The sequence below is a fragment of the Vigna unguiculata genome, chromosome 7, assembly GCF_004118075.2.
Source record: "Vigna unguiculata cultivar IT97K-499-35 chromosome 7, ASM411807v1, whole genome shotgun sequence".
Lineage (NCBI taxonomy): Eukaryota > Viridiplantae > Streptophyta > Magnoliopsida > Fabales > Fabaceae > Vigna > Vigna unguiculata.
The window spans coordinates 20,727,343-20,753,667 of record NC_040285.1 but is presented as its reverse complement, the minus strand read 5'-3'; the positions used below and the strand labels follow the sequence as shown (position 1 = coordinate 20,753,667).

General features: G+C 32.0%; 1 protein-coding gene across 1 annotated transcript; it reads left to right on the top strand.

The window, feature by feature from the left end:
• Positions 1-626: 626 nt before the first annotated feature.
• Positions 627-25,040, top strand: LOC114191280 (DNA-directed RNA polymerase III subunit 2-like). The gene is made up of 37 exons (XM_028080451.1): positions 627-735; positions 8,315-8,397; positions 8,476-8,594; positions 8,674-8,754; positions 8,845-8,917; positions 8,989-9,079; positions 9,234-9,286; positions 9,391-9,455; positions 9,544-9,649; positions 9,746-9,856; positions 10,044-10,103; positions 10,520-10,570; positions 10,712-10,801; positions 10,939-10,998; positions 11,094-11,189; positions 11,697-11,804; positions 11,876-11,986; positions 12,220-12,336; positions 12,486-12,602; positions 12,702-12,782; positions 13,026-13,130; positions 13,205-13,285; positions 16,354-16,485; positions 16,597-16,641; positions 17,002-17,079; positions 17,147-17,280; positions 17,385-17,475; positions 19,069-19,196; positions 19,281-19,410; positions 19,495-19,646; positions 20,446-20,562; positions 20,643-20,698; positions 21,554-21,627; positions 23,289-23,373; positions 23,536-23,639; positions 24,265-24,393; positions 24,705-25,040. The coding sequence occupies exons 1-37, from the start codon at positions 627-629 to the stop codon at positions 24,753-24,755; spliced, it is 3,474 nt and encodes a 1,157-aa protein (XP_027936252.1). The 3' UTR covers positions 24,756-25,040.
• The last annotated feature ends 1,285 nt before the right edge of the window (positions 25,041-26,325 follow it).

Here is a 26,325-nt window from a genome sequence, read left to right as displayed (position 1 = left end):
CCAAGGTTGTGGTTGAATCTTTCTCATATAGGTTATGGGATTGGAAGAATATTGTGATAACAAGATTACCAAACTAAAATTAACTAGGTTAGATTGGGTAAGGGACAGTTTTTATTATCTTATGATTATATTGTTTTCTTTTCAGCTCACCCTTTCTTGTTTGTGTGTTTGTGTTTGGCGATGATCACGTGACTTGTTATGTGGGAGCAGATGTGAATTCAGGTGGTAATGCTGATACTTAGTGACAGAGCAGGGCTGACGATGGGAGATTTTTCTGTTATATTATATTTTCCTGCATTTTGTAATAGACATTATGATGCTTTTATCTATTATGGACATGTAATAAAGATGGAGTAGTATGATTGGATTATCGTGAGAAAAGTTTTAAATTTTCCCGCACTTGGGAACTTTATATAGTGTCTGAATTTCCAAAAGAAAATTTTATGAAATAAGCTTTATCTAGTAATATCTATCTGGGGTGTTACAAATTCAGTCATCCAAAATAACCATATAAGTCCTTATCGACATGTATAGTCTATACAAGGAAGAGTTCATTTATACATCACAAAACTTCATAGAGCCTAACCCAAAAGCTACTACTGGATTTCCAAGCCAAAGATCAACTCATGTCCAAGAGGGGAGCATCTTCACCTGATTCTTTATCTGCTCACACCAATTATAAGGTGATCATTGCAAAGGAGAGAACATACAAAGAGAACAACATAGGCAAGAAGGGTAAGCTAACTTAATTAAGAAGAATCATGCAGTTCCAATTAGGAGTATTAATTAATTATGTTCACAATTATCAGAATTACTTAAACCATCACATCATAGCACAAATATAAGACTCTAGACTCAATATCCGAATTGTGTAAGCGACATTGGATCTCTTGATGGCGTGCACCTGTGATGGTCCCAAAACTCTGTAGAGTTTGGGCGTAAGGGGTTATCACCCGACCACTCCTAGGGTAAGTCCCATTCGCGTCTAAGACTTGATCAAGTCCAAAGGCTAGGACCTCCTATTATTCCTCACGACATAATCCATTCTGCTTTATCTGAGCGTGAATGATTATTGAAGTTTCAGGATACCAACCAATACGGAGTCCTCACGTCCTTACACACACTAACATACTCTTTTGAATTTCCCTTGAAATTCTAATTCAACCACATCTCCTCTTATTTCATATTCATCCCATTTCAACACTCACAATATTAGCAACAACATTCCAAACATATAAGGGGATAGTTGCAAAAGTTCACATTCAAACATGTAATCTCATCCACTAAAATAGAACATCAAACACACCTGTAGTGGTTCTCGCTCAAGCTAGAAGATCTAGCCCAGGCGAGAGGCCATCTCGCTTAGGCGGGTCATTCTCGCCTGAGTGAGGCACTAACAGTGGGCAAAAATAAAAAATCTGGGCAAACTCTCGCTCAGGCTAAGTTGGTTCACTTAGACGAGAGTGTCTCTCGCTCAAGCGACCGCAGCTTGCCTAGGCGAGACTTCGCGCAGGAACAGGGGTAGGTTTTCTGGTGTTTTCGCTCAGGCGAGAGCCACTCGCCTAGGCGAAAATACCTGATTACGCACTTATTCCCACATGCAGAAGCCCAGATTCTTCACATAATTTCAAACACACCCAATTGTGCAGTTCAAACATCAATTTAACACTCAAACACGAAATCCAGAGCCAACAGAACATATGTCCATACGAATTTTAAGAAAATGGTTAGCTTCCCTTACGTTTTGAAAATACCACATGTAAGTTCAGCTCTCAACAAGGAGATACCTCAATTTCACAACCTAAGGAGCTGGATTTACAGATACCAAGAGTAAGAATGGAACCCTAACTCGACTCAGAAAGATTGAAGCATCCAAAATTCAAAAATTTGAAGACAAAGAAGAAATTGGAGTTAACTTACGCGTGGGGAGGAGATGTACAACTTGAGGAAGAGATTTTGCAATAGCCTCAGGCCTGATTGCTGTTACAGGAAGGGAGGAAGTGATCAAAATTTGGATTGGAGCTCAAACCCTTTTTGTTAGAGAGAATTGGAGGAAACAATGAGAGAAGAAAATGATACAGAGTGAGGGTGAGAGTGTGTTGTTCTGTGTGTGGTAGAAGAGAGAAAAAAGGGAGTAGTAAAAGGGGTCTCACAGTTTTCTTATATTATAATGTTTAATCATGAATTAATATTTTAAATATAAATTATTTAATAATAAATATATTAAAAATACATTAGAAATTTTTTTATTGATAATTAAAATGTGTTTAAGGACACACATTAACAAAATAATTATTTGTTTATTTTAAATTTTAACAATTTTTTTAAATATTTTTAGGAATGCATGGATTAAATTGATTAAAAAAATAATTTTTTTTTATATTACAATAGTTTAATTATGAATTAATATTTTAAATATATTATTATTTAATAATAAATATATTGAAAATATTAGAAAATTTCTATTGACGATTAAAATGTGTTTAAGGACACATATTAACGAAATAATTATTTGTTTATTTTAAAGTTTAACACATTTTTTTTAAATATTTGTAGGAATGCATAAATTAAATTGATTAATAAAATAATTTCAACCTTATACATAATTTGACATTTTGGACATTGATATAAAAATTTTAAATTTAAGAGTAATAGTTCTATTTAAGACCTAAAGTTATAATTTATTTAATATTAAATGATAGAGTTGAAATATATTGCTATTTTTATAGTAAGTGAGTTTAAAAACAAATCAAATAGATAAAAGAGTAAAATAACTTCTTAGAGAGACAATTATTTTCATATGGGTGTAAAACACAAAAAGATAAAATTAAAAATGAAAACCATAGTATAAAAAATTCATAATTTAAACATAAGTTATTATTTAATAATTTATTAAATGACCAATTAATTAAAAGTTATTAATGGACAAAATTAAGAATAAAAAAATAGTATAGGAAAATTAGTTTGAAAATACAAATATATAGGTGAAAAGGTGAAATAAATTTTATGCACATATGACACAGCAAAATAAATATAAATCAAAAAATAAAATAAATAGATATAAATATAAAATAAAATATATAAAAATGTAAAATAACTTTCATGTATATGTGACAACAAAATAAATATAAATAAAAAAGAAATTAAAAATATGAGATGACTTAAAACCTAACCTTTAGGACACTTGTTAACAAAATAAAATAAATAATGTAGTAATTTTGGTAGTATCTTCTTTTCTTAATATATAATATAATAAATATAATAGATAATGAATAATAGATTTGGTTTTTATATTTATTATTTTTTTCAATTTAGTCTCATTTTTTTTTAAATGGAACAATTTTGTCTCTCTTCAAATTGAGACTAAATTTAATTTTTATATAAATTTTATAATGATAGTTTTAATAAAATTCACATTTTTATTAAATATTTTGGTTTAGGATTACAATTAGTTTAAAATTAGAACGAAAATTGTAAATATGAGGACTAATTATAAAATTTTAGATCTATGGTATTAGTTGTCATCTTTAAAATTTTCATTCTAATTTTAATATAATAGTAACCTTCAACCAAAAATATTTAATAAAAATATGAATTTTAATAAAATTATCATTATATATTTTATATAAAAATTAAATTTGGTATCAATTTGGGAAGGGACAAAATTGCTCAATTTTAAAAAAAATTGAGATTAATTTAGACAAATATAAGGAATATAGGAACCAAAGTAAATATAAAACATTGAGTCTAAATCATGACAGATGGTTGCATTAACATGTGCACATTTTTTTAAAAATTAAAAAAATTTAAAAAAATTAAAAAATCATAAAGTGAAACATGGGAGTCATTGTTCTTTAACGTTAATTGTTTAAATGACGTTAGAAAAAAAGATCAAATTGAACAAAATATATGTAAATTAAGACCTTTTTGAACAAAAAAAACAATATTATGACTAAAATAGCATAATTGAACGAAAATAGGAACCAAATGCGTATTTTAACCAAACTGGAATTAGTCCATCTTCAAAACTTTGACCTAATTTAGTCTCCTAACTCTATAAATGTGTAGATTTAGTCCATTTAATCATTTTTTGTTAAGTTTAGTTGACGTTTCAAATGCGTTTTACGATAACATTTGAGTTGTTTGTACCATTTAACACATTTTCTCTTCAATGTTAGCTAAAAAAATATCTTGAAACACGCTTGAAATGTTAAATAAACTTAACAATATTTGGTTAAAAGGATTAACCCACACATTTTTAAAGTTGGCGTCTAAATTGGACTAAAGTTTCGAAGATGGATTAATTTCTAACTTGCAGTAAAAGTTAAGGGATTACAAAAATATTTAACCCTATATTTACACTGTATGCGTATGCGTTTTTTACACTTGTTCTACTCTTTTTACTTTGCTATAATACATTTTATTAATTGGTAAAAATATTTGATGTCTTTTGGATCTAAAAATTAGGTGAGTCAACGCGGGTCTGGTCCATAGGGTCGACCTACATGCCTGCCAAGAAAAGGGTGGGCCGGATTGGAGTTTTCAATCCGCCAACCCATTTTAACCCTTAGTTGGTCAAATTGACGAGTCAAAGGCAGACCAGTCTGCCCTGACCCGCTAGTTCTTTTTTTTAATTTTTCCTTTTTAATTTCTTTTTTAAATTTAAAATAATTAAAAAAAATTAAATTTTCTATATTATAATTTTGTATAAATATAAATATGCAATACTATTATAATTTAAATCATTGATACTTACAAATTAAATTTCAATTATTAGTTATAATAGAGTAATTTAACATATAAATATAATGATTATTTTAATTTATTCAATTGAAGATATTAATTGATCAATTAAAAGGACCTAACACCTACACATGACACATAGTTATCGTCGTTACTATATTACTAACAAAAATAATCTAATTACAACAAATTTTTCAAAATAGAAACCTAATCAAAAAAAGAAAATGAGACCTACTTAAAATTTTCCTACTAAAATAGATACCGATTTAACCGGAATTTAAAAAGCATAAACATGAAACTTGAAAAAAAAAAGTACTTCTTTACGTTATTGTTTATATGGCAGATAAAAGTAACACTAACTAATATCTGATAGCGTGAAAAGGTAAAATAGGATCAAATATCAACACAGCACTAAACAACTCCAAATTAAACCCAAACCAAAAGGCTAATTTTACTTCCTATGTCACAACTATTACATCTTGACAATCATATAAAAATATAAAAAAAAAATACAAAAGTAAAGGCACAAACACCAAAATTAAACATAATTCAAAAAGTGCAAATGAAGATTAAAGGGTACCTCGTGTGGATCCGAGAAACCATCATGGTTCTCAAAAAAATATGATAACATGGAAGCCTTCAGCAATCAATAAATAATAAAATGACAATCTCTTCTCAATGTAGATGAATCTAACATATTGTATGAAGGGTCTGAAAGTTAAATTAAAAAGAAAAAAAAAAACAATTTGGGTGCTATCACACGAACTGCTATGCAAGTAGGAAGACAACGAACAAATAATCAGAGGAAACCACCTGTAGGATTATATTATTTAGGATTCTGGATAAAAAAATATGTATTGCAATCAATGTACTAACTTATTTATAATTATACTTCAAAATATTCAGATACTATAACACTAATATTATTTTTTTTTTTATTTAAAGCAACCAAATCATAACTGTCAGGTTTTCCAGAGGGGGTTTCACTGGGGAGATACAACACCAATGAGATCTGAACCTAACCATATAAGACACTGACACCACTCTCAACCCAAAACCTTAACTAACAATCTCTCCCTCAAGGGTGAGTCCCTTCAACCACATTGGTACAAGGTTTTACAGAGGGGGTTTCACTGGGGAGATACAACACCAATAAGATTTGAGTCTAACCACATAAGACACTGACACCACTCTCAACCCAAAACCTTAAGACAATGGGTTTATGGGTCTTTATTCTTATATAGTGCTCCATTTTCTCATTTCTGGTCAATGTGAAACTTAGACTCACACTTAGATTCCTAACGATAACTAAGTTTTAATAATAAAATAAATATAAAAAAATATTATTATATTATATTCAATAAAGGCATCGAAGGATGATTTTATTAAAAAAAATATGGTGAAATCACAACAATTTATGTGTTATCACGAACAACTATGCAAGTAGGAAGATAATGAACAAATAATTAGAAGATCAGCTATGATGCACGAATACAATACTGTATTGAATATGACACGTTATCATCAAGACCTGCACCTGCCAGTAACCGAAGAAGCCACCTGAAGCTGCCAATGGAGAAGGTTAAATGAATCTGGAGCAAACTGGAGCTGAGACTTGCAAACTACTGAACTAGAGGCTGATACCTGCTGCTTTGCACTGAACATTTAGCTTAGTTATATGTCTTAATTCTCAGAATGTAAAATATTCATGGTATTGGAAAAATCATCAAGTTTCCCCTATTATTTACATGGTGTGCACCAGCACTCTGCATAACAGAAAGGGGACAGCAAACAGAATGTAAAAACAGAAAAGAAAGAGAAAACTGTTACAACCAAACCCTGTACAAAAATATCCACTAATAATATGCACCTGAGATAGCCGGTAAAAACAGCAGCTGACGCTTTGAAGATGGAATAGTCACTTAACCTGTTTTACCTGCTACTTAAGTCATTTTGTAAATATAGTTAGGATTAGTTTTAGGTCAGTCGAAGTAATCATTGTATAGATGACCTATTGTAACCAATTCTTATCATTTAATTTCCAGTTTCAGTCTTACTTCTGCCTATACAAGGCTTAGTTCTGTCACGGTTTAGAGATAGCTTCCTTCACACGGTTCTACATTGCAACAACAGTTTCCATTTTCTTTAGTTTTCTTTGCACGTTTCCAGTTCCATACGGGTTAGTTTCCAGATTTCTGAAGATGTAATGCTGCTCCAGACTTGAATTCAATACAAGCTAGATCGTTTCTTTTCAATTGTTTCTTTGTTTCTTTCATTGATTCTGCACCGTTCTATTCATTTCTAATCATCATTTACTACCTTCTGTCCATTGTCGTTTCATTACAATGTCTTTCATTCCGTTTGCCGATTCCGAGTTAGAAAATTTACTCTGTTTTTTGTATTTTAATTCTGTTTTCTATTCAGAAGTGATTCTTCAATCTATTTTTGTGATGCGTTTTGTGTTTCTATGTTCTGGTCCAAATTCATAATGTCAGATTTCTATCAATAGTACTCATATTTCAGTTTTCATTCCAGAATTGCTTTTGCATATCAGATTTTGTTTTCTGCACCAGTTTTTAGGATTTCTGCATTGCATTGTTTTCGTTTCATCATTTGAAACATGTTCATGGCTTTAATTCCAGTTTCCATTTCATATTTCAGTTTTTCCCAATTTAGCAAGTTAGGTTTTATAGTTAGTTTTACAAATTTTAGAAATTCAATTCTGCATCAGTTCTTGATTCTGGTTTTACATTTCAGATTTCAATTAGTTTTGTTTACTGTTGTTTCAATCTAGTTTCATCTATGGAATTCAGTTTTGCATTTCAATTTTGCTATATCTAGTTCAATTTCCATATCTGCATGTTTCACTAAATTATACACTGTTTTAGAATTTTGCATTGCTTTTTGGTTTGAATCTTCTGTTTTAGTTTTTTTTTTTTTTTTTAGTTCTAAAGTCATTCTTACATTTTTGTAGTGATTAAAACGTGTTCCAGCCATTGCCATACCTTATTTCACAATTTTTTGTCATTGAAGCATTACATCAAAGAGCTTTGTTCAATTCTGATTTTCACTCAGGCATTTCACCAAACATTTCTGTTTCTCATAGTTACTCACTGTTTTTTCGTTCTTTAGATTGTTGAATCACGTTTCAATTTGCTTTTCATTGCTTTATATGTTTTCACTCATCAATTCTTGTCATTTTAATTCATTATCACATTGGTTTAGCAATTTTACTCGTGTTTCATACCATGCATTCTGCCACTTCATTAATGTGTTTTTCCTGCATCAGTTTTAGCCTCATTCTTTGCGCTTGTTTCATGTTTTAGGTTAGTACTTGTTGTGTCAATTGTTGTTTGCATTTTCTTAGCATTATTTCCCCCAATCTTTGCAATTTAAATCTGGACAGACTCGTACAAAACTAATTGAATTCATATATTTGGGGGAAGCTTTGGATTTTTGTTTGAAATGCGACTAAAGGCTTCAACAAACTGTCAATAGGCTCTATAGGTTCAACATGCAGTTTTTTTCTCTTTAATCTTTACCTGTGAATGCTTTTTTGTGAATTAAACAGGAAGGTTCGACGAAAAGATGTTAGGAGCTCCAGCGGAATCTGCTGTTCATACATTGGACCTTCTTCCTCCCTACTTTGAGGAGGTAATAACACGTATTCATGTTTTGTAATGTTTAGTGTTTATCAGTAATATAATTTCTTGATATTTTAACATTTGGTAGATGGAATGGGCTAAGCCACACCTGGATTCATTTAATTCCTTTGTGAAAACCGATATACAAAGAATAGTTCGCAATAATGATATGATCGTAGCTACTAAGCATCCTCATATATACCTGAGGTACAAAGCATATTTTATTCTTTATTTTGATATTTTATTATTCTCCTTTTCTCATATTTGCTTTTGATCACATCTGTAGGTTTTTAAATGTGAAGGTTGGAGAACCATCGATGGGGGGAGAACGTCTTACTCCAAATATATGCCGTTTAAGTGACCGAACGTAAGATTGATTAAGTTTTTAAATGTATATATGACAATTTTATTTGTTGTGTTGAAGTATGATTTTCTTCAATGTTGTCTGATAAAAAAGGTATGCAGCTCCCATATATGTTGATGTTGAGTATACACGTGGAAATGCTGGTGACACAAGTCAACACGAAAGGGTAAATAGTATTGTAAAAATGTGCCGAATGAATCTTATTATTAATTTTGACTTGATTTTTTATTTTTATAGCTTAACATTGAAATTGGAAAGATGCCTATCATGCTGCGGAGTTGTAACTGTCTATTGCAGGGGAGAGATGAAGCTGAACTTACTCAATTTGGTTTGTATTAGATATAATATATATATATATATATATATATATATATATATATATATATATATATATATATATATATATCTTTAATTTTTCTCATTTTCCCTTTGTGTTTTTTTTTATAAAAACTCTTGTCTGTTTTACTTTTTTCTTTCATTAGGTGAGTGCCCCCTTGATCCTGGAGGATATTTTGTAATCAAAGGAACTGAAAAGGTGATATTCCATTTTTCCAAGTTAGATACAATGACTAAATTGAATGAATTAATTTTTATTTTTAAATATAATATAATATTTTATATTTTACCAATCAATTCCAGGTAATTTTGATACAAGAGCATATGCCAAATAATAGAGTAATCACATACATTGACAGAAAAGGAAAGTAAGTAAACAATGATTCTTGGTACGATAGTGTCTCATTTGGGCTAATGATTTCTTTTTAACTTTTATTTATTTATTTTGGCTTTCAGCATAACAGCATCTGTTTCCAGTATCACGCAGAAAATAAGCTCAAAAACCTTTATTGTGATGGAAGATGAGAAATTCTGGGTACAATTGAAACAATTCGCTACAGAGGTTTACTTTTCTTACATTATAAACATGACTTATTTGTTTTTATTTAGCGCTTTTTTCCATTAAAATTATCTTCTCTGCATTAAAATTATTCTATAGATTCCTCTCATGGTAGTTATGAAGGCTATGGGGATGGAGAGTGATCAAGAAGTTATACAGATGGTTGGAAGGGATCCTCAATATAGTTTTCTATTATTGCCCTCTATTGAGGTAATTACGGTTCATACTTGTTAAATGATATGATATTTACTTATAATTTATAATCATTATAAATTATAAGAGTTTGGAGAATGAAGAGACTTGTGCAATACATCACATCCTTCTCAGTTCATTTTTAACTTTAGTACCAGTGAATTATATTGTTATTTATGCTGTCAATTAAGGGTGAATTATGCAGAAATGTAGAAAATGTAATGTATATACACAGGAGCAAGCATTGAAGTACCTTGATAAACTGGTGAGATAGTATTTGAAATTTATTCTACAAATACAATATATTTTTTTTACATTATATTTTATTGGAAAAAACAATCCAGTTTTCTTACCGTCTTTTACATCATGTTTCCCTCATGATTTTTTGGAGTTGGTCTTTAGTAGATATACAGATTCCTCTATTTGTCCCTTTTGCAGTCTTACTTTCTTTTGCATTAGATACACAAACATAATAATTATTCTTATGTATTTATTAATGACGTGCACTGACCAGGTAAAACCTTACATGTATCCAAACAATTCAGCAGGAAAGGTTTCATCTCTTTCCGTCTTTCTTTCGTGAGAGTGATTTTTTATACATTAGAATGCTTTTATAAAATAATATATTAATGTCCCATTTTCTCTTCAATTTTTTTGTTGGCATTTGAATCATTTTTACAGAGAGGAAGAGCATTTTCTTTGCTAAGAGATGTATTTCTTGCAAATGTACCTGTAAGGATTTTCTTGAATCTTAAGCATGTCTAGAGTGTTTCTTTGGGACAATTTGATTTCATTCTATTCATTTTCCAACTTCATGTAATTTGACTTAGTTTTGTTTCGTTTGGTCATTGCTTATTATTCTGTTGTCAATAGGTGGATGGAGATAGTTTTCGGCTAAAATGTATACATGTTGCTGTTATGATGAGATGTCTAATGGATATAATTTTAAAAAAGAAGAACCGAGTGACAAGGTAGTATCTATTATTAAGTGTAATTGACATCTCTAACATGTTGCACCATCTGACTTAGACATTGACTTATGGTATTAACATCTGAACCGTTAGTGTCATGTATTATTAAGTGTTTCTTTTAACTTATAGGAATATATGGGAAACAAGCGGTTCACTTTATCTGGCCAGTTAATGTCTCTACTTTTTGAGGTACGAGTTTGATTTGACATCTGCTTGCAGTTATACTGTAGCTGGTTTATTTTCAATTTTTATTCAATTATTTGATATTGTTCTTTTTGGTTTAGGATCTCTTTGATTCCATGAGTAGTGAAATTAAGAATTTGACCGACAAGATACTAGGAAAGCCTGACAGGAGGCCAATCGATTTTGACATCTCAACTGTAAGTACTCTTTGAAAATTCCTGAATCAAATATAATCTTATTAAAGCCGTCCCGAATCTCTTTAAAGAGTTTATTTTATACCGTTTTTTTTCCTTTCTATTTGATTCTCTTTTTTATTTTTGGCTTTTTGTTTGATGTTTAAAAAGGATTTGGGTATTAAGTGCTACCTAAGTCCTTCACGGAGAAGTTCTTGGTTCTCCCCTGAAAGTTAGATTGTGAGGCTGGGTTCATAATAAGGATGCTTACCATTGTCTTATATGCTTTTATTTTCTTCTTTTTTTTTTTTATCTTGGAGTGATGATTTGTGGGGAAAATGTCAAAGTTAAAAAATGTAGCTGAAACTTTATTTATTCATGTGTTAGCAATGCAAAAGCTATAAATGTGGCTGATTTTTTCATTTTATCGTTGTTTGTTAAGAATGGTTGTTCATTTTGTCTTGTTCTTTAAATCTAATCTTAGCATGCCTGATTTTGTATTTAAATTTTTTCTTTGGGAATGTTCATCAGCTTCTTGATAGGACTCGGAATATCATCACTCTAGGTCTGGAAAGGGCCCTCTCCACTGGTAATTTTGAACTTAAGAGGTTCAGCATGGCAAGGAAAGGAGTGACACAGGTTGTATGCGGGGCTTGGATTTATTCAACACATCGCATATGCCCTCTCTAATGAAAATTTTCTTTAAGCAGGTGTTATCAAGGTTATCATTTATTAGTGCTCTGGCCCAGATGACAAGAGTCTCACCGCAGTTTGAGAAGTCCAAGGAAGGAAAAGAACCTAGACTTGTGCATCCTAGCCAGGTGAGATGTAGTCCAATTTGTAGCAGTTTAGATGGATCGTTCTCATGTTTTGAGTTTTGGAAAGAAAATGCTGGGATTCTTTTATCCTTGTATCTGACCTTGCTTGGTGGAAAAGAAAGAATTGTTGTTGTATTCTTATTTTGCTTAGACTTTCAATTCTTTTTGCTTCAACTTATAAAATCTTATATACTTATGAACTTATACCTTCTCTTCTCATCTCTTTCATTTGATAGTTTGGGCTGCTTTGTCCTATTGATACACCTGTAGGCCAGTCTTGTGGACTGATCAAGCACCTGGCTTTGATGACTCGTGTTACTACTGATGAAGAGAAGGATCCCTTAATTTCTATGGTATGTTTGTGATATTATAGCTAGATGGATTTTTCTTTTATTATTTATGGTTGCAACTGCTAACTTAAAATATTTATAAATGTTATATCCAGGCAGTGGGATATGTGGCATCTTAAATTTTTTTTATCGTGCTTTATTATTTGTGACAGTGCTATTCATTGGGTGTTGAAGACTTGGAACTTCTCTCTGCAGAGGAGCTTCACACACCTGATTCCTCTCTTGTCATTTTTGATGGATTAATCCTTGGAAAACATAGGAAGCCGCGGGTATTTGTCTCCTTCATCAAGTACTTTATTTCTAAAGAAATATACATTCATGATCGCGTTCTTATGTATCATTAACCTTGACATTGTTCTTTATTCAAGCATTTTGCTACTGCAATTAGAAAGTTACGGAGAAATGGCAAAATTGGCAAATTTGTGAGTGTCCATTTTAATTGGAAACAGGTAATAATTCTGTTCCTTTTTTCTCAACACTCATCTCCTTTACATTATACTATTTTCCTGTTTTATAATTCTGTTTTATACTATTTGGTTCTAGTTTATTCTTTTACCTTTTTAGGGGTACAGTTGGCTCGGAATCATAATATTTATTATTTCTATTTAGTTATTTTACTGCAAAAAACAATTTAGTGTTGAAAATCTATGAATGAATGATGGTCTCAACGGGAAAAAATGCAATGTTTACAGCATCGTGTCTATTTAGCTGCCGATGGTGGTAGACTTTGCCGTCCTCTGGTCATTGCTAAAAAGGGAAAATCAAGAATCAAACAACATCATATAGAAGATTTCATTGTAAGTTTATCATATGCTTTTCATCTTAGAAACAAAAGTATCTGGTAAAAAAATCAATTTTTTACCTTTTTCAGGACGGAGTATGCACATTTGATGATTTCTTACGAAATGGGTTGCTTGAATATGTTGATGCTGATGAAGAAAATGACATTATGGTGTGTTCAACTTGCTCTAATTACATTTTGTTTTTGTTGAGATGCTGATTAGTTTTTAATATATATTATAATTAAGATATTATAAGAATAGGAAGAATTATTTCTACTTATTGTAATTATTTAAGGTGATTGAGTTCTATATATTGAACTCTCCTGAAGTAGTACACAAAGTAATGGACTATTTTTTCTCTCTTTTGTTTATTCGTTTATTCTTGTTAGATTGGTACAATACAAGAGCCTTCTTTTCTTTTTTTTTCATTCGACCTTAATTGCAGTTTCCATCTTTTGGGTTTCCTCCTGAATGGCTTGCTTAAAATGCTCCAAATTGTCTCTTACTTACACGTTTTCATTATTAGAATAGCAAAAATACAGTCCACATTTATCACGGATAAAATCCGTTGCGAATGATAAATAGATATTTCCTGTTAAGTCTTGGTCTTGGGCCTTTGTCCAAGATAATCTAGCAATTGCTTCCAGCGCCACATTTTTGTCTTCCTGCAACCCATAATGTTAGAATATAACTTTGCCCTCCTGGGTTCAGCAGGGTAGGGGGAGGTGGAATTTTGTCTTTGATTCACTTCCCAATTTCGGAACCTTCTCTTTCAATTTTCCCTTCCAAATCCAAACCTAAAAATTTGTCTTTGATTAGTGGCCGTGGAGGTGCTGCGCGGGGCTGGGTTTGAGTGAATGGAGGTAATGAAATATGTGGGCAGAAGAGAAGGGATTTTTATGTGCGGAATTGGGCAGTCTGTAGCTTTCCCTTCCAAATCCAAACCTAGAAAAATTTGTCTTTGATTGGTGGGTGTCCAGATGCTATGCGGGGTTGGGGTTTCGGTGAATGGAGGTGATGAAGTATTTGTGTGCTATTGGTGAGCGTGGATGGTTCAGGAAGTGAGGAGAAGGGATTTGTGTGTGGAATTGTGCATTGTGTGTGGAATTGTGCAGTGTGCAATATGATCATAAAAAAATAACATCGAACTTAAATTTTGTATACTAACCTTGCCACCTCATAGTCTGCATGCCACGTGATCCACATAAGAACACAGCAAAGAGTGTCCGATGAACCTCCGAGAAATCCTTGTGGCTGCTGATCTCCCCCTACAGCTATAACCACAGGGTTTGTATACTAACCTTGCCACCTCATAGTCGGCATGCCACGTGATCTACATAAGAACACAGCAAAGAGTGTCCGATGAACCTCCGAGAAATCTTTGTGGCTGCTGATCTCCCCCTATAGCTATAACCACAGGGTCTGCACCAAAGCTATTGGGGTATGCTTGCCTTCACCTTGGCTTGCACCACCTCTTGTCCTCACCATGTTTCTCTACATTACATAATTCTCATATCAATGTATTAAACAAATGATAGATTCAATAATATATATGTTTCAAAAAACATTAAAAAACAACATTCATGAATGTTGTTTTTTAATTCATTCTTAAATGGAGATTCTAAATGGACATTTTGGGAAGTTATTTCTAGATTTAGAAATATGTTTCGGAATGTACATTTTGAAATTCATCAGAAAAGCAACATTATGGAATGTATTTTCAGATCCAGAAATACCTTTCGGAATATATGTTCTGAAATGTTGATTTTTAATGCATTCCGGAAATGCACATTCCTAAACGTATTAAAAAACAAGCAAGACCACATTCACAGTACCCATGACAGAACCACCCTCTCCATCCCCAAATCGGAGAAACAAGTTGAAAACTTACTTCTTCAAACGGTGAAACAACGCAGCAAGGCCAAAGCTTCACATTGGTACTCCTCATCACGAAAACAATGCAAAATGGAAAGGACTTTGAAGATGAAGAAGGGGGGTGGCTGGCTGTATTGCTCTTGATGAGAAGTGAAAAAGACCAAGAAGGGTCAGGGATAAGGGAGGGAAAGAGCCCTCGAATTTTAAAACTATCTTCACACGAGGAAGCCTAGCCATAATGAAGGGGCGGTTGTACTTAGGACAACCCTAACTTACAAACTTGGGACAATCGTGACTCACGGATTATATGTTATGGGATCCATGACCAAAGAGATTAGTAAAATAGTATCTTTGAGACAAGATATCTGTACTTGCTATGAGTTAAAAAATATCAAGAGTAATAGTTACAAAGAGATAAGAAGTGTAGTTAAATAGTTAGTAATTATAAGGGGTGAGACTTTATGAGAAAGTCTATTTATTCTTATCTTGTGGGATGTTGAGATAAGAGGGTTTTTACTTTTTGTGACAGGAATGTCCTATTTGAAGGGAAGAAATTCCTTTGTAAGTGGATGCTTGTGCTCAGAGTTGGTAATTGTTGAATAATACAAAAAAGGGGTCTTTTTTGTACATTCTTTTTATATTGTTTTTGTTTTTTTTCTTTAGAAGGCACTTTAAGAGGCTCACATTAGGCTGTTGCATGTTTTTTGGTGGAAGCTAGATGACTTGAAGGAGTAAGGAAGAAAATGTTATTGCAAGGTCCAATGTAGACACTGAATTTCGAACTATGGCATGTGGATGTGAAAATTGTAATGGTTGAAAATTATTTTCAAAGTTGAATGTGAAGAAACTATGACGCTCTTTTGTGATAAAAGTCATTATTAGTATTTCTCAAAATCTAGTTCACCACAATAGGACCAAGTACATAAAGATAGATTTTGACACTTCAACAAAGAAAAATTAGATAATGGCCTTATAATTGCCTCTTATCTCCCAGCATCAGGACTTAAAGCTAAGAGATTTGTTTATAAAGAGACTTCCCATGGAACAATTTCATGATCTTACATGCAAGCTAGGAATGATAGATATTCATTCACTATCTCAAGAAAAAGTATTGAGTTACAAAGAGATATTATCAATTACGGTAAATATTACACTTAAGATATTGTAGGGATACGAAAAGTTATTATTAATAATTGTAATTATTTAGGATGGTAGAATGCTATACATGGAACCCTCTTGTACTAGTTAGTTAACAATCAAATAATAGAATCAGCTTTTTCTCCACCTTTTGTTATTATCTAGTGTTTCTTTCTTTCATCTATGAAATCTTATCTTATTCCTGACCTTTTTATTTTCTCTATAGATTGCACTTTCGGAAGCAGAAGCTACATCAGAAACTACTCATATTGAGATTCATGCTTCTACCATGTTTGGAGTTGCTGCAGGATTAATTCCATATCTTCATCATAATGATACTTGGAGTGACACATATCAGGTTTCCCTTCCTTCCTCCACCTCTATCTATTACTATCTAAAATATTGCACTTCTATGAATGAAATGTGTTCCTCTGCCAACCTGAAATTCCTATTGTTTTGCTCACTGTAGTGTGCAATAGGTAGGCAAGCTATGGGAAATATAGCATTTAACCAGGTAAGGAGAGTTTTCTTGTATGACTTAGTTCAACAATTTGTATGACTTCATGAAATTATTTTCCCATTTCTTTTTTTAAACTCATCAAGTTTAGACTGTTGTTTCGAATGAATCAATTCTCAATAACTTCACCATAATGCATGCATGCAAGTGGTCACAAGCATATAAATTTGTTCACGTGGATCTAGATTTAAAATTCTAAACTTGCACATGATTACATTTTTAAAATAAGATCTGAATGCACATGGTTTGTTGAGTTACTTTATTGCTTCACTCAAACTTTTTATTAGAGCAGGGTTAGTCAGGGTAAAGAAAAATCTATAGCACATAAGTAATGAATTTATATCTGTTTTCTTGTAGAATTCCCGGATGGACAGCTTGCTTAACGGACTCGCTTATCCTCAACTACCTTTAGTGACAACAATGACCATTGAGCTGGTGAGTATAATCTCATTGTTTACTTGTTGATGATTTAAAGGGCTTTGATTTTTCTATTTCATTTTAGATTGGATATGATCAACTTGGAGCCGGTCAAAATGCCATGGTTGCTGTAATGAAGAGTGAATCAAGTGAAAATTCTATTACCATGAACAAGGCATCTCTTGATCGTGGGTTTGGTCGTTGTTTAGTTATGAAGAAGTATGCAATTTTCTTTGGTGATTTTATGCTTTCTGTCTCTGCATATTTTATCGTCCAAGCTTTTGAAGGTAGCATTCTTGACCTTTATGTTCCCATCTGTTTAGGCATAATGCTGTCATTCAGAAGTATGGGAATAACACATCAGATCGAATACTTAGGCCTAATAGAGCTTCAAACACTGCCGGGTGTATGCTGGTAATGTCTTCTAAGTGAATAGAAATTAATTATTATTTCATTTTACTGTAGCTATTTGCTTGTGTTAGGTTCAATTTATTTTATAATCCATTGGATAAACTGACATTAAGTATTCAACTTTGTAAAGTGGCACCGTCAGTAACTGTTTTTCTTAAAGTAAATTTTATAAATACAATTCTTAGTTTTAAAAGTTTATAAAGTATATATCAAGTTATGATCCTTGTGTAGATGAATAGCTGTCAACATGTACACGTACAGGTTTCATTGGATTGACTTAATGAATTCAACCATCTTAATTAAACTAATTAAATTGGTTTTGTTAATTGGCTCTTTTCATTATTAATTTTTGAACCAAACCAATTATACTTTTCTCAAATTTATTCTTCTTCAACCTAAACCCATCTGATGACCATATTAATTGTTTAACTGTCGCATTAATACATTTTAAAGTTTTAAACTTATATTTGTCTTATATTGTTGTCCTTTTTTTTCATTTCATTCATGTTCATCCTTTTATGATCTTATCTAGTAGTTATCAAGTGTCTTAATTTGGTCATTTTATTGTAAAACTTATTATATTTCGGGATTCACTCGATGAATATCATTAGAATAGAAAGAAAACTTTTTTTAACCTTTCAATGAAAGGAATACATTGCTAAAAGTTGACTATGCTTTTTTTACAGAATAGAAGGACCAGAGAATAGCCGTTAAGAAGAGTTAGTTGTAACTGACTGCTCTAGTGACTTGCACATTTAACTAACAAAACAACAAAAGCGGAAAAAACAAATAGATAGGCCCAACAGATAAATACAATGAGAAATATATCTAATAAATGTATAAGGTCTAACTATAAATAAAATAAATTATCGGCCAGTAAAGAATAATAAATAGTTTTACTCTGCAGTAATACAATTAAAAATTTATATAAAGTAAAGAATAAGTGCAGGTCAGTATTGTCAACATGGTGTGGATAACTTTGTCTGTTAAGCATGAGGACAAGGATTCCGCCTCAAGTTTGCATGTATGATAAAACATTTTTTAATGGATCTCACTCAACTTCTCAGCTGTAGTTCTATGGGCTGGTTGTTGAGCATTGAACTCAGCCATGAAGGTGCGCATCTGATTGGCAAAATCAGAAACCATTATGCTTTGTTGTTCAAGTTTTAAGTACTGAGTATAAATGTTGTATGTCCTTAGTGTACAGATTTATCTTGGACCACAAATCATAACAAGTAGTTGATATATTAAATGTCTTAGATGGCCATGAGTTGATTTTATAAATAACAAGCATGGATATAACATTTGCGCACCATTTTGATCAGGAATGATAGGATTAATCACATGCCTCTTGTGCTCCTAGTTTAAATATTTGTATATCTTTCTTAAAATATTGTAACTTGTAGCACATATGAAACTATCTATATGTAGTGTTAAAATTAGTATAATTCTGTTCTAATCATGTGTAAACCAGACTACTGAGTTAACACCCTACACAATTCCTTGTACTCCTTGAGTCTGGGTATTATTGATTTTAATTATATAGTTGTCTGAAATTGTTTCCTATGCCATTGGATGTTTTCTTGCTTGCTGTAGAAACTTGATGATGATGGTATGGTTGCTCCTGGGGAAATTATTGAGACAGGTGACATCTATATCAATAAACAATCACCAATCGATACACATACTCCAAGAACAGTATCTGCAGGAAATTTGCCTGACAGGTTTGCATTTTGTTTTTAATTTTGGTTTCAATGTTGTAGTTTATATGTTGGTTCACATTTTCCCAATGTTTTCCTTTTAAGCAGTGCATATCGGTCCAATGCCCAATCATTCAAGGGTCATGGAGGAGAAGTAGTGGATAAGGTGGTTCTATGTTCTGATGAGAATAATAACTTGTGTATCAAATTTTTGATTCGTCATACTCGAACACCTGAGGTAGTGTCGTTTTCGGTTTATTATGATTTAGTGTTTTTGATTAGAAATAGTGTATTTATTTATAGTCTGAGTTTGTTGCATTAGATTGGTGATAGATTTAGCGACAGACATGGGCAAAAAGGTGTTTGTGGAGCTATTCTCCCACAAGAAGACTTTCCATTTTCTGAGAATGGCATTTGCCCCGATTTGATGTTCAATACTTGTCTTTTCCCCCCAAGGTACTTAACTCATTTTACGTGTCATTTTTCCACATGATATTTATTATATATAGTTGGGGAACCTATCTATGCAGAGAACCTACCAACTTTACTTTTGGGCAAATAACTGATATAATATATTTGAGATAATTTTCGATTGTTGTATGTTCCTTCAGTGCCATGATTAAGGCTACTCCATAGCTAGCTGAATAGCTTTACTACGATGTCAAATTTTCACCTTTCCTACTGGGAACAAATTGTATTTGTGTAAGACTTGGAAAATTGGAAACCGAATGTTATTTGAAATGGTCAATTGGTACCAAATTGCATGCAAATACAATTCGTACAGTCATATTTGTACCAAATGCTAAAGAATTAGGAAACAAATGGTGGGCTAATTTTGTGATAGGGACTTTGGTACATCAGGTAGTGTGAGATACTTGGTAGAGTATTTAAGTGTCTGGTTATTCTCCCTTAATAGTTTGAAAAGGGGTTCCAAGACGCTTGATTATTTATTAATGACTATGAAACGCAACAATCAGCACATTTTGGGGTCTCACATTTCTTATTTAAGTCAATAATAAACTTAATGTAAATAACCAATAGGATCTGTATTCTGAACTTTAAAGACTATAGCTTTTTTTTTATATAAATAAAATTGTAACCTTTATGTAATACAAGCTATTGTTAGAATACTTGTCTAGATTTGATAATCCTTTTTGTCTAGTTATAATTTTCTCATGTGCCTATTGCATATAATCAATTTTGTTTTTAAATGAATAAATACATAATATAACATGTGTTAAGATGGGAACTTATTTTTGGTTAATGGAATCAGTGCTGGATGGCTGTTTGAGCTTCTTGGAGGGAAAGCAGGAGTCTCATGTGGTAGATTTTTTTCTAGCAATGCTTTTGGGGAAGAAATTGGTCATGCTGCCTACACTAAAGCCCTCGGGTATATTGATTGTCTCTTGTATGACATTCATTTTGTGATTTGTCCAATATCTGTATTCTCACAGTTTCATGCTCTTACAGTGAAATTCTTGTGAGTAAAGGATTCAGCTACACGGGGCACGAACTCCTTTATTCAGGTTTTTGCTTTCTTAGTTCATATATTGTCATTGGATTTGTATGTATTTATTGTTAAATGTCATTGTGAAGCACCGATACTTCAACGTTAAATGTCATTATTGTATGTATTTACATAACGAATCCCATGCTACTCTTATATACAGTTCACCCGTATTTGTGGAGCATCCAAGTCATTTAAAAAAAAGTGAAAAATCAAACATAACTAGTATATGAGCATGTACGATAATAATATCGAAACATCTTCTATTGATGAATTTCAAAAAGAAATGAGATTATACTATCGCTATTTGTAGGCGGTAGGTAGTGACTCATGTTCACAATGATTTTAATTTTAATTTCTTTTATAGTAATGTTTTAGAAGTTTGTTCTCAATTTAAATTTGCAATAGTGCAATTATATATGTTTATTGCTTTTTATGGAACATATCTTGATAGTAGGGAATGATTTATGTTGACAATGATTTTAATATTAATTTCTTTTATAGTGATGCCTTTCAAGTTTGTTCTCAATTTTAACTTTCACAATTGCAATTATATATTTTTATTGCGTTTTATGAATTTCAGCACATATCTAGAGATGTATCTTATACATATATTTTAAAATATTTGTATTGCTGTATCCAATATACCTATGTTTATTTCTTAGACTTTTGTCATTGCTTGTGGTGAGAGTTTGATATTGGTAATAAAATATGAACAATGTATCTTTTAGAGCAATACATCACAGTTATTTTGCTTTTAGATATGTTACTTATTGCATTTCAGTTCTCTTGTTTTTCTATAAATACTTTAGTTTGTGTACAATTAATGCTATTACGATTTTATACGGGTGTTAATTTTCCTTTTCATTCTCAGGTACGCTAGGTTGCCCATTGCAACATTCATATATATTCATGGGTCCAATTTACTACCAGAAATCGAAGCACATGGTTAGTGAAATCGTTTCAAGGAATATTTACTCTAGTACCTACCTGCCACAAAATACCAATGAGGGTGTTAGAATCCATAAATATTCAAGATGTATGTCTAGTCCATTTCTCTATGTTACCATGTACGTGTTTGTTCTTTCATTCTTTAGGAAACCTTGAACTACTATTGGCTTGATTCATTAAGTATGAAGTTTTTCTACTTTACAATATGAAAGAATGGGTGTTAATTCCGTGATAACTGCCCCATGTCTAAACACAAGGCTGAGACAATTAATGTTGCAAGTCTAAGGATTTAGAATCAATCTATTTATATTGGAAAGAGAAAATAATTTCCCTAATTATATCTGGAAGAATGCTGGAAATATAGTGTGTAACACACTTCCCAATACTCTCTTCTATCGGATGAAATTCATGTGAGTACCACTAAACATATTGTTATATTATTGCAAAATGATGTTTTGACTACTAAATTTTGACAACTTTCTCCTACAATCTTAGGTGGCATCTTCTAAGTGGTTTTCTATTTTTTTATTTATTTATTCTCAATATTTCAAAACCACTTAGAAAATAACACCTCATGTTGTAAGAAAGAGAAAGTTGTCAAAATTTATTCCCCATTTGGTGTGTCCCATTTCCAAACTAGCTTAGACATGCATAAATTTCAAGCAAACGCTACTGTCAAGCACGAAGGGCTGACCAACCAAGTGCAGTTGAGAAACAAGAAGAGGGGACAACACACCAAATGCAACTGCGTATTGTTAAACTCTAGGATTAGATCCAATACAAATCTAATAAAATAGATTGGATCTAAAATCTAGATCCATTTTAACTATTTCAAATTAAATGACTTTTCCAATCTAATATAAATTTAGATTTTACACACCCAATTTAAATTTAGATCTAAATAGGATTAAATTCAGCCAAACTGAACTTGATGTGGACTCGGTCTGGTCAGACCCAGCCTGACCTAGGCCTGGCCTAGCCCAACCCTACTGACTTGATCTCGGCCCAAATAAGGCTTACTTGAGCTTGGCCTATTAGTCTTGTCTAATGTTGACATATTCTATAGAATTTCAGACCTAGTGACAGTTTCAGATATACTTACTTTACAATTATTAGGCGGTTATGATTGTAATTGTTATATTTGATTTTGTATTTTGGGCTGTGTGAAGTGTTATCATTGTCTGCTAATGGGTCTGTATGTCTTTTCTTTTTTGGTAGTAGCCGTTTGGGCAGATGCAACAGTCTATACTCCTGCTATTACAGTGTGTTTTTTTTTTTTTTTACTTTTGTTACAAACACATACTTTAAATTAAAAACTTGACATCATTTTTCAATTTGATCACAATACCAAGAAACTTATATTTTGTTCGTACATGAGAAATGCAAAAGGAGTATATCTCGACTGTTATGTGGATGAATCCTTCACATGCAAAGACTGAAATGCTGCAAAGCGAAAGTTCTAGACAAGGCAACATGTTTAGGACACTAGGAATTGATTTGCTATATGCATGCAGACGAAAATTGAAGTATCAGTTTCAGGGACCCGATTCTTAATTTAACCAGTATAATTGCTCGGGGAAATTAATATTTTTCTCTTAGATCAGTTGTAACTTGCCTGTGTATGTAAGTTAACAATTAACAACTCTGGTATTGATCAGGTGCTTGATAAGATGCATGCTCATGGTAAAGGCCCTCAAATTCCGCTAACTAGACAGCCAGCAAAAGGTAGAACTAGAGATGGAGGTTTAAATTTATACTATAATTGTTAGAATTAATTTTTATTTTCTACTGTTCTGATCATTCCCAGTTTAAGTAGTTGTCTGGCTTTAACTACGTGTAATTTATCTATTTATATTAATTAATCAAAGGTTCTTCACGTCATTCTCTTTTTATAATGATTTCCAGGTATTCGTTTGGGAGAAAGGGAACGTGATTGCTTGATTGGATATGGTGCCAGTATGTTGATTTATGAGCGCCTTATGTTGTCTAGTGATCCTCTGGAGGTCCAGGTAATAAAACATGTTTGCATTCTTGATTGCATTTGAATAGTGTCACTTCACTTTCCAGTACTTTCATTTGTAAAATATCATCGAATGGTTTATAAGACAAGTTTTATTGTACATAATAGGGCTTGATGTGTTCATTCTTGTTGTTTTATACGGTGTCACTAAGCACTTCCCATGAATAATGATCTAAATGGTAAACGGATATGAAGAAAGCCGTTGGAAGAAAGATGTTAAGATGGATTTTATGATAAATAATATCTTTAAAGATTTGGTCTTTAATTAAGCCTAATTGCATTCTCACATAGTGAAATAAGGTTTTCGTTTAATATAATAAATATTCCCATTAACTATTTACATGTTAACTGAGCCTTGATATAGTACATATTTGTAACCAAGATATTTCGGCCAATTATAAGATCTCATAAAGTTAGGTGAAGTATGTACTCATTAATCATTTGAATTGACAAATCCAGTCTTATTGTCTCCAGATTGGATTTGTCTCTTAAAAAAGTGATAATTTATCTCGACGCGTTTGCGCCTTTAATGAAAACATTATAGGCTATATGCTATGTAACCTTTTTATGTTCTGTAAATCAAACTGACTGATTATAGTTTCCTTTTTACCCAGGTATGTACAGCATGTGGGTTGTTAGGATATTACAACCATAAGCTGAAAACTGGTGTTTGTTCATTTTGTAAGAACCGCACCAATATTTCTACCATGAAGATGCCATATGCCTGCAAACTCCTGATTCAGGCAAGATGTGTTAGACTATCATTAGAGTTGCACCTTTTGCATCACCCCTGTACCTTTAGTTACTTGATTCTATGTATCGTAAATTTCAAACTGCTCTTCACTTAATTGAAAACCATTCCAAATTGGCTAAACGCGCTGAGTTGATATGTCAACGTAAGAAAAAATAAATTATAAGCTTTGTTTTAGTGGCTTCTGTTGTCTGGAGATTTACAGAAGTTTCTTATGACTTGCAATATTTTCTTTTCTTCGGTTGATTTTGTCTAACTGTTTTTTTTTTTTTTTATCAATTTGATTTGATTCTCAATTTTCAGGAACTCCAATCAATGAATATCGTACCACGCATAAAACTGGAAGATGCGTGAGATTATCCAATTCAGGGGAATGCAGATATACTGTTTGGGAAAATTACAAGGCAGGAAAAAGGCCATTAAACACTGTTCATGAATTTCTGCTGCTGCTTTTTGTATATTAGCCTCCTCAATTTTGTAGGGACCACGTGGATGATTCTGAAAAGATTCTGCAGAGACTCGCTTAAACTCATGTAAAATCGCTGATTAAGAGACGGTTCAAGTTCTGTTAGAAATTAGAAAAAAGGCCAAAAGCGACACTGGATTTGTTTGTTTCTAACTCACCATTTATGCAAAATGCACCCTTGGTAACAATTTCATGGTTGACTGATTCTCTTGCATGTTTTTGTCTATTTTAGTCGTTGATTTGCGTTATTTTATCGTTCTTTATTATTTCCGTTCTCTTACGATTTGTCCATTTCCTTTCTTTGGCTAGTTCCTCTCTCTTTCATAGACAGGGCAAATTTGGCAAATTTTCATGCACCCTTTCAAAATTACCAAAATTACCCTCTCGAAAATCAATATAGGCATTGATAGTGAAGTGTATGGTGGTTTTGTGGTGGTGCTTAGTGGTGGTGGTAGGAGGTGATGTTGGTGAATTGCGTTTTCAGTGAGTTTTTGTCTAGTGTTTTTTAGTTTTAGTTTTGGATTCTGCAATCTAGAGACTTCTCGAATTACACAACCAGAACTTTAAATATATTTTCTTTTTAAATTTTAGAATATACAATCCATGATATAAATACTGATTTTTATAATGTTCAATTTAAAATATAATTTATATTCTAGATTATATATTCTAAAATATAAAATTAGTGCTTTTTTTCAAACATTGTGATCTTTTATCTATGTAATTGTAGTATAGTGTAAGGTTTTAAGGTACTTTGTAATCACTATGCAGTTGAAGTATATTAGATGTCGGACATGAAAGAATACGATATAATGAAGTTTGTTAAGGTCAAATCATCAAATTTGTTACGATTAGGCAACCTATCTTTGTTAAAGGTCAAATTTGTTTTGGTTAGATGACCCAAACTTGTTCTAGTAAGGAGGACCTACCCTAGTATTAATTAGAGGATCAATCTTTGTTAAGATTAAATAAGACAACCTCCTTATCAGACCCTTTAGTCTATGCAAGACCATTTAATGATTTTGATGATAACAAATACTCTAAGTAAATTTATATTCTTTGTATTTTTAACATGTCCGCTCATGCAGATGAAAGTCTCACCATCAAAATTCATCTTTGTCCTTGATCAAACTACTCAACATTTGGAGTAATAAGAAAATTCATCCTTTGTTAATATTAGACAACCATAGACACATGAGTTACCGTGAGCTAATTTAATTTACACATGTTGTCTTACCACAAATTGAACTAGAGTAAGCTCGCTTTTTGGTGGGTCAAATATTTTGTAATCCTAGTGGACTCTTCACAGATTAGTGGATTGACTCACTTAATAATATTTTGTTCTTCTAATTTATTTATATATTTATTGTAGTACATCAAAGTGGATTGAGTCATCTAATTATTTTATAGAAGTATAATCAAAGTATTCACCTATTTTATCAAACATTGTTATAAAGA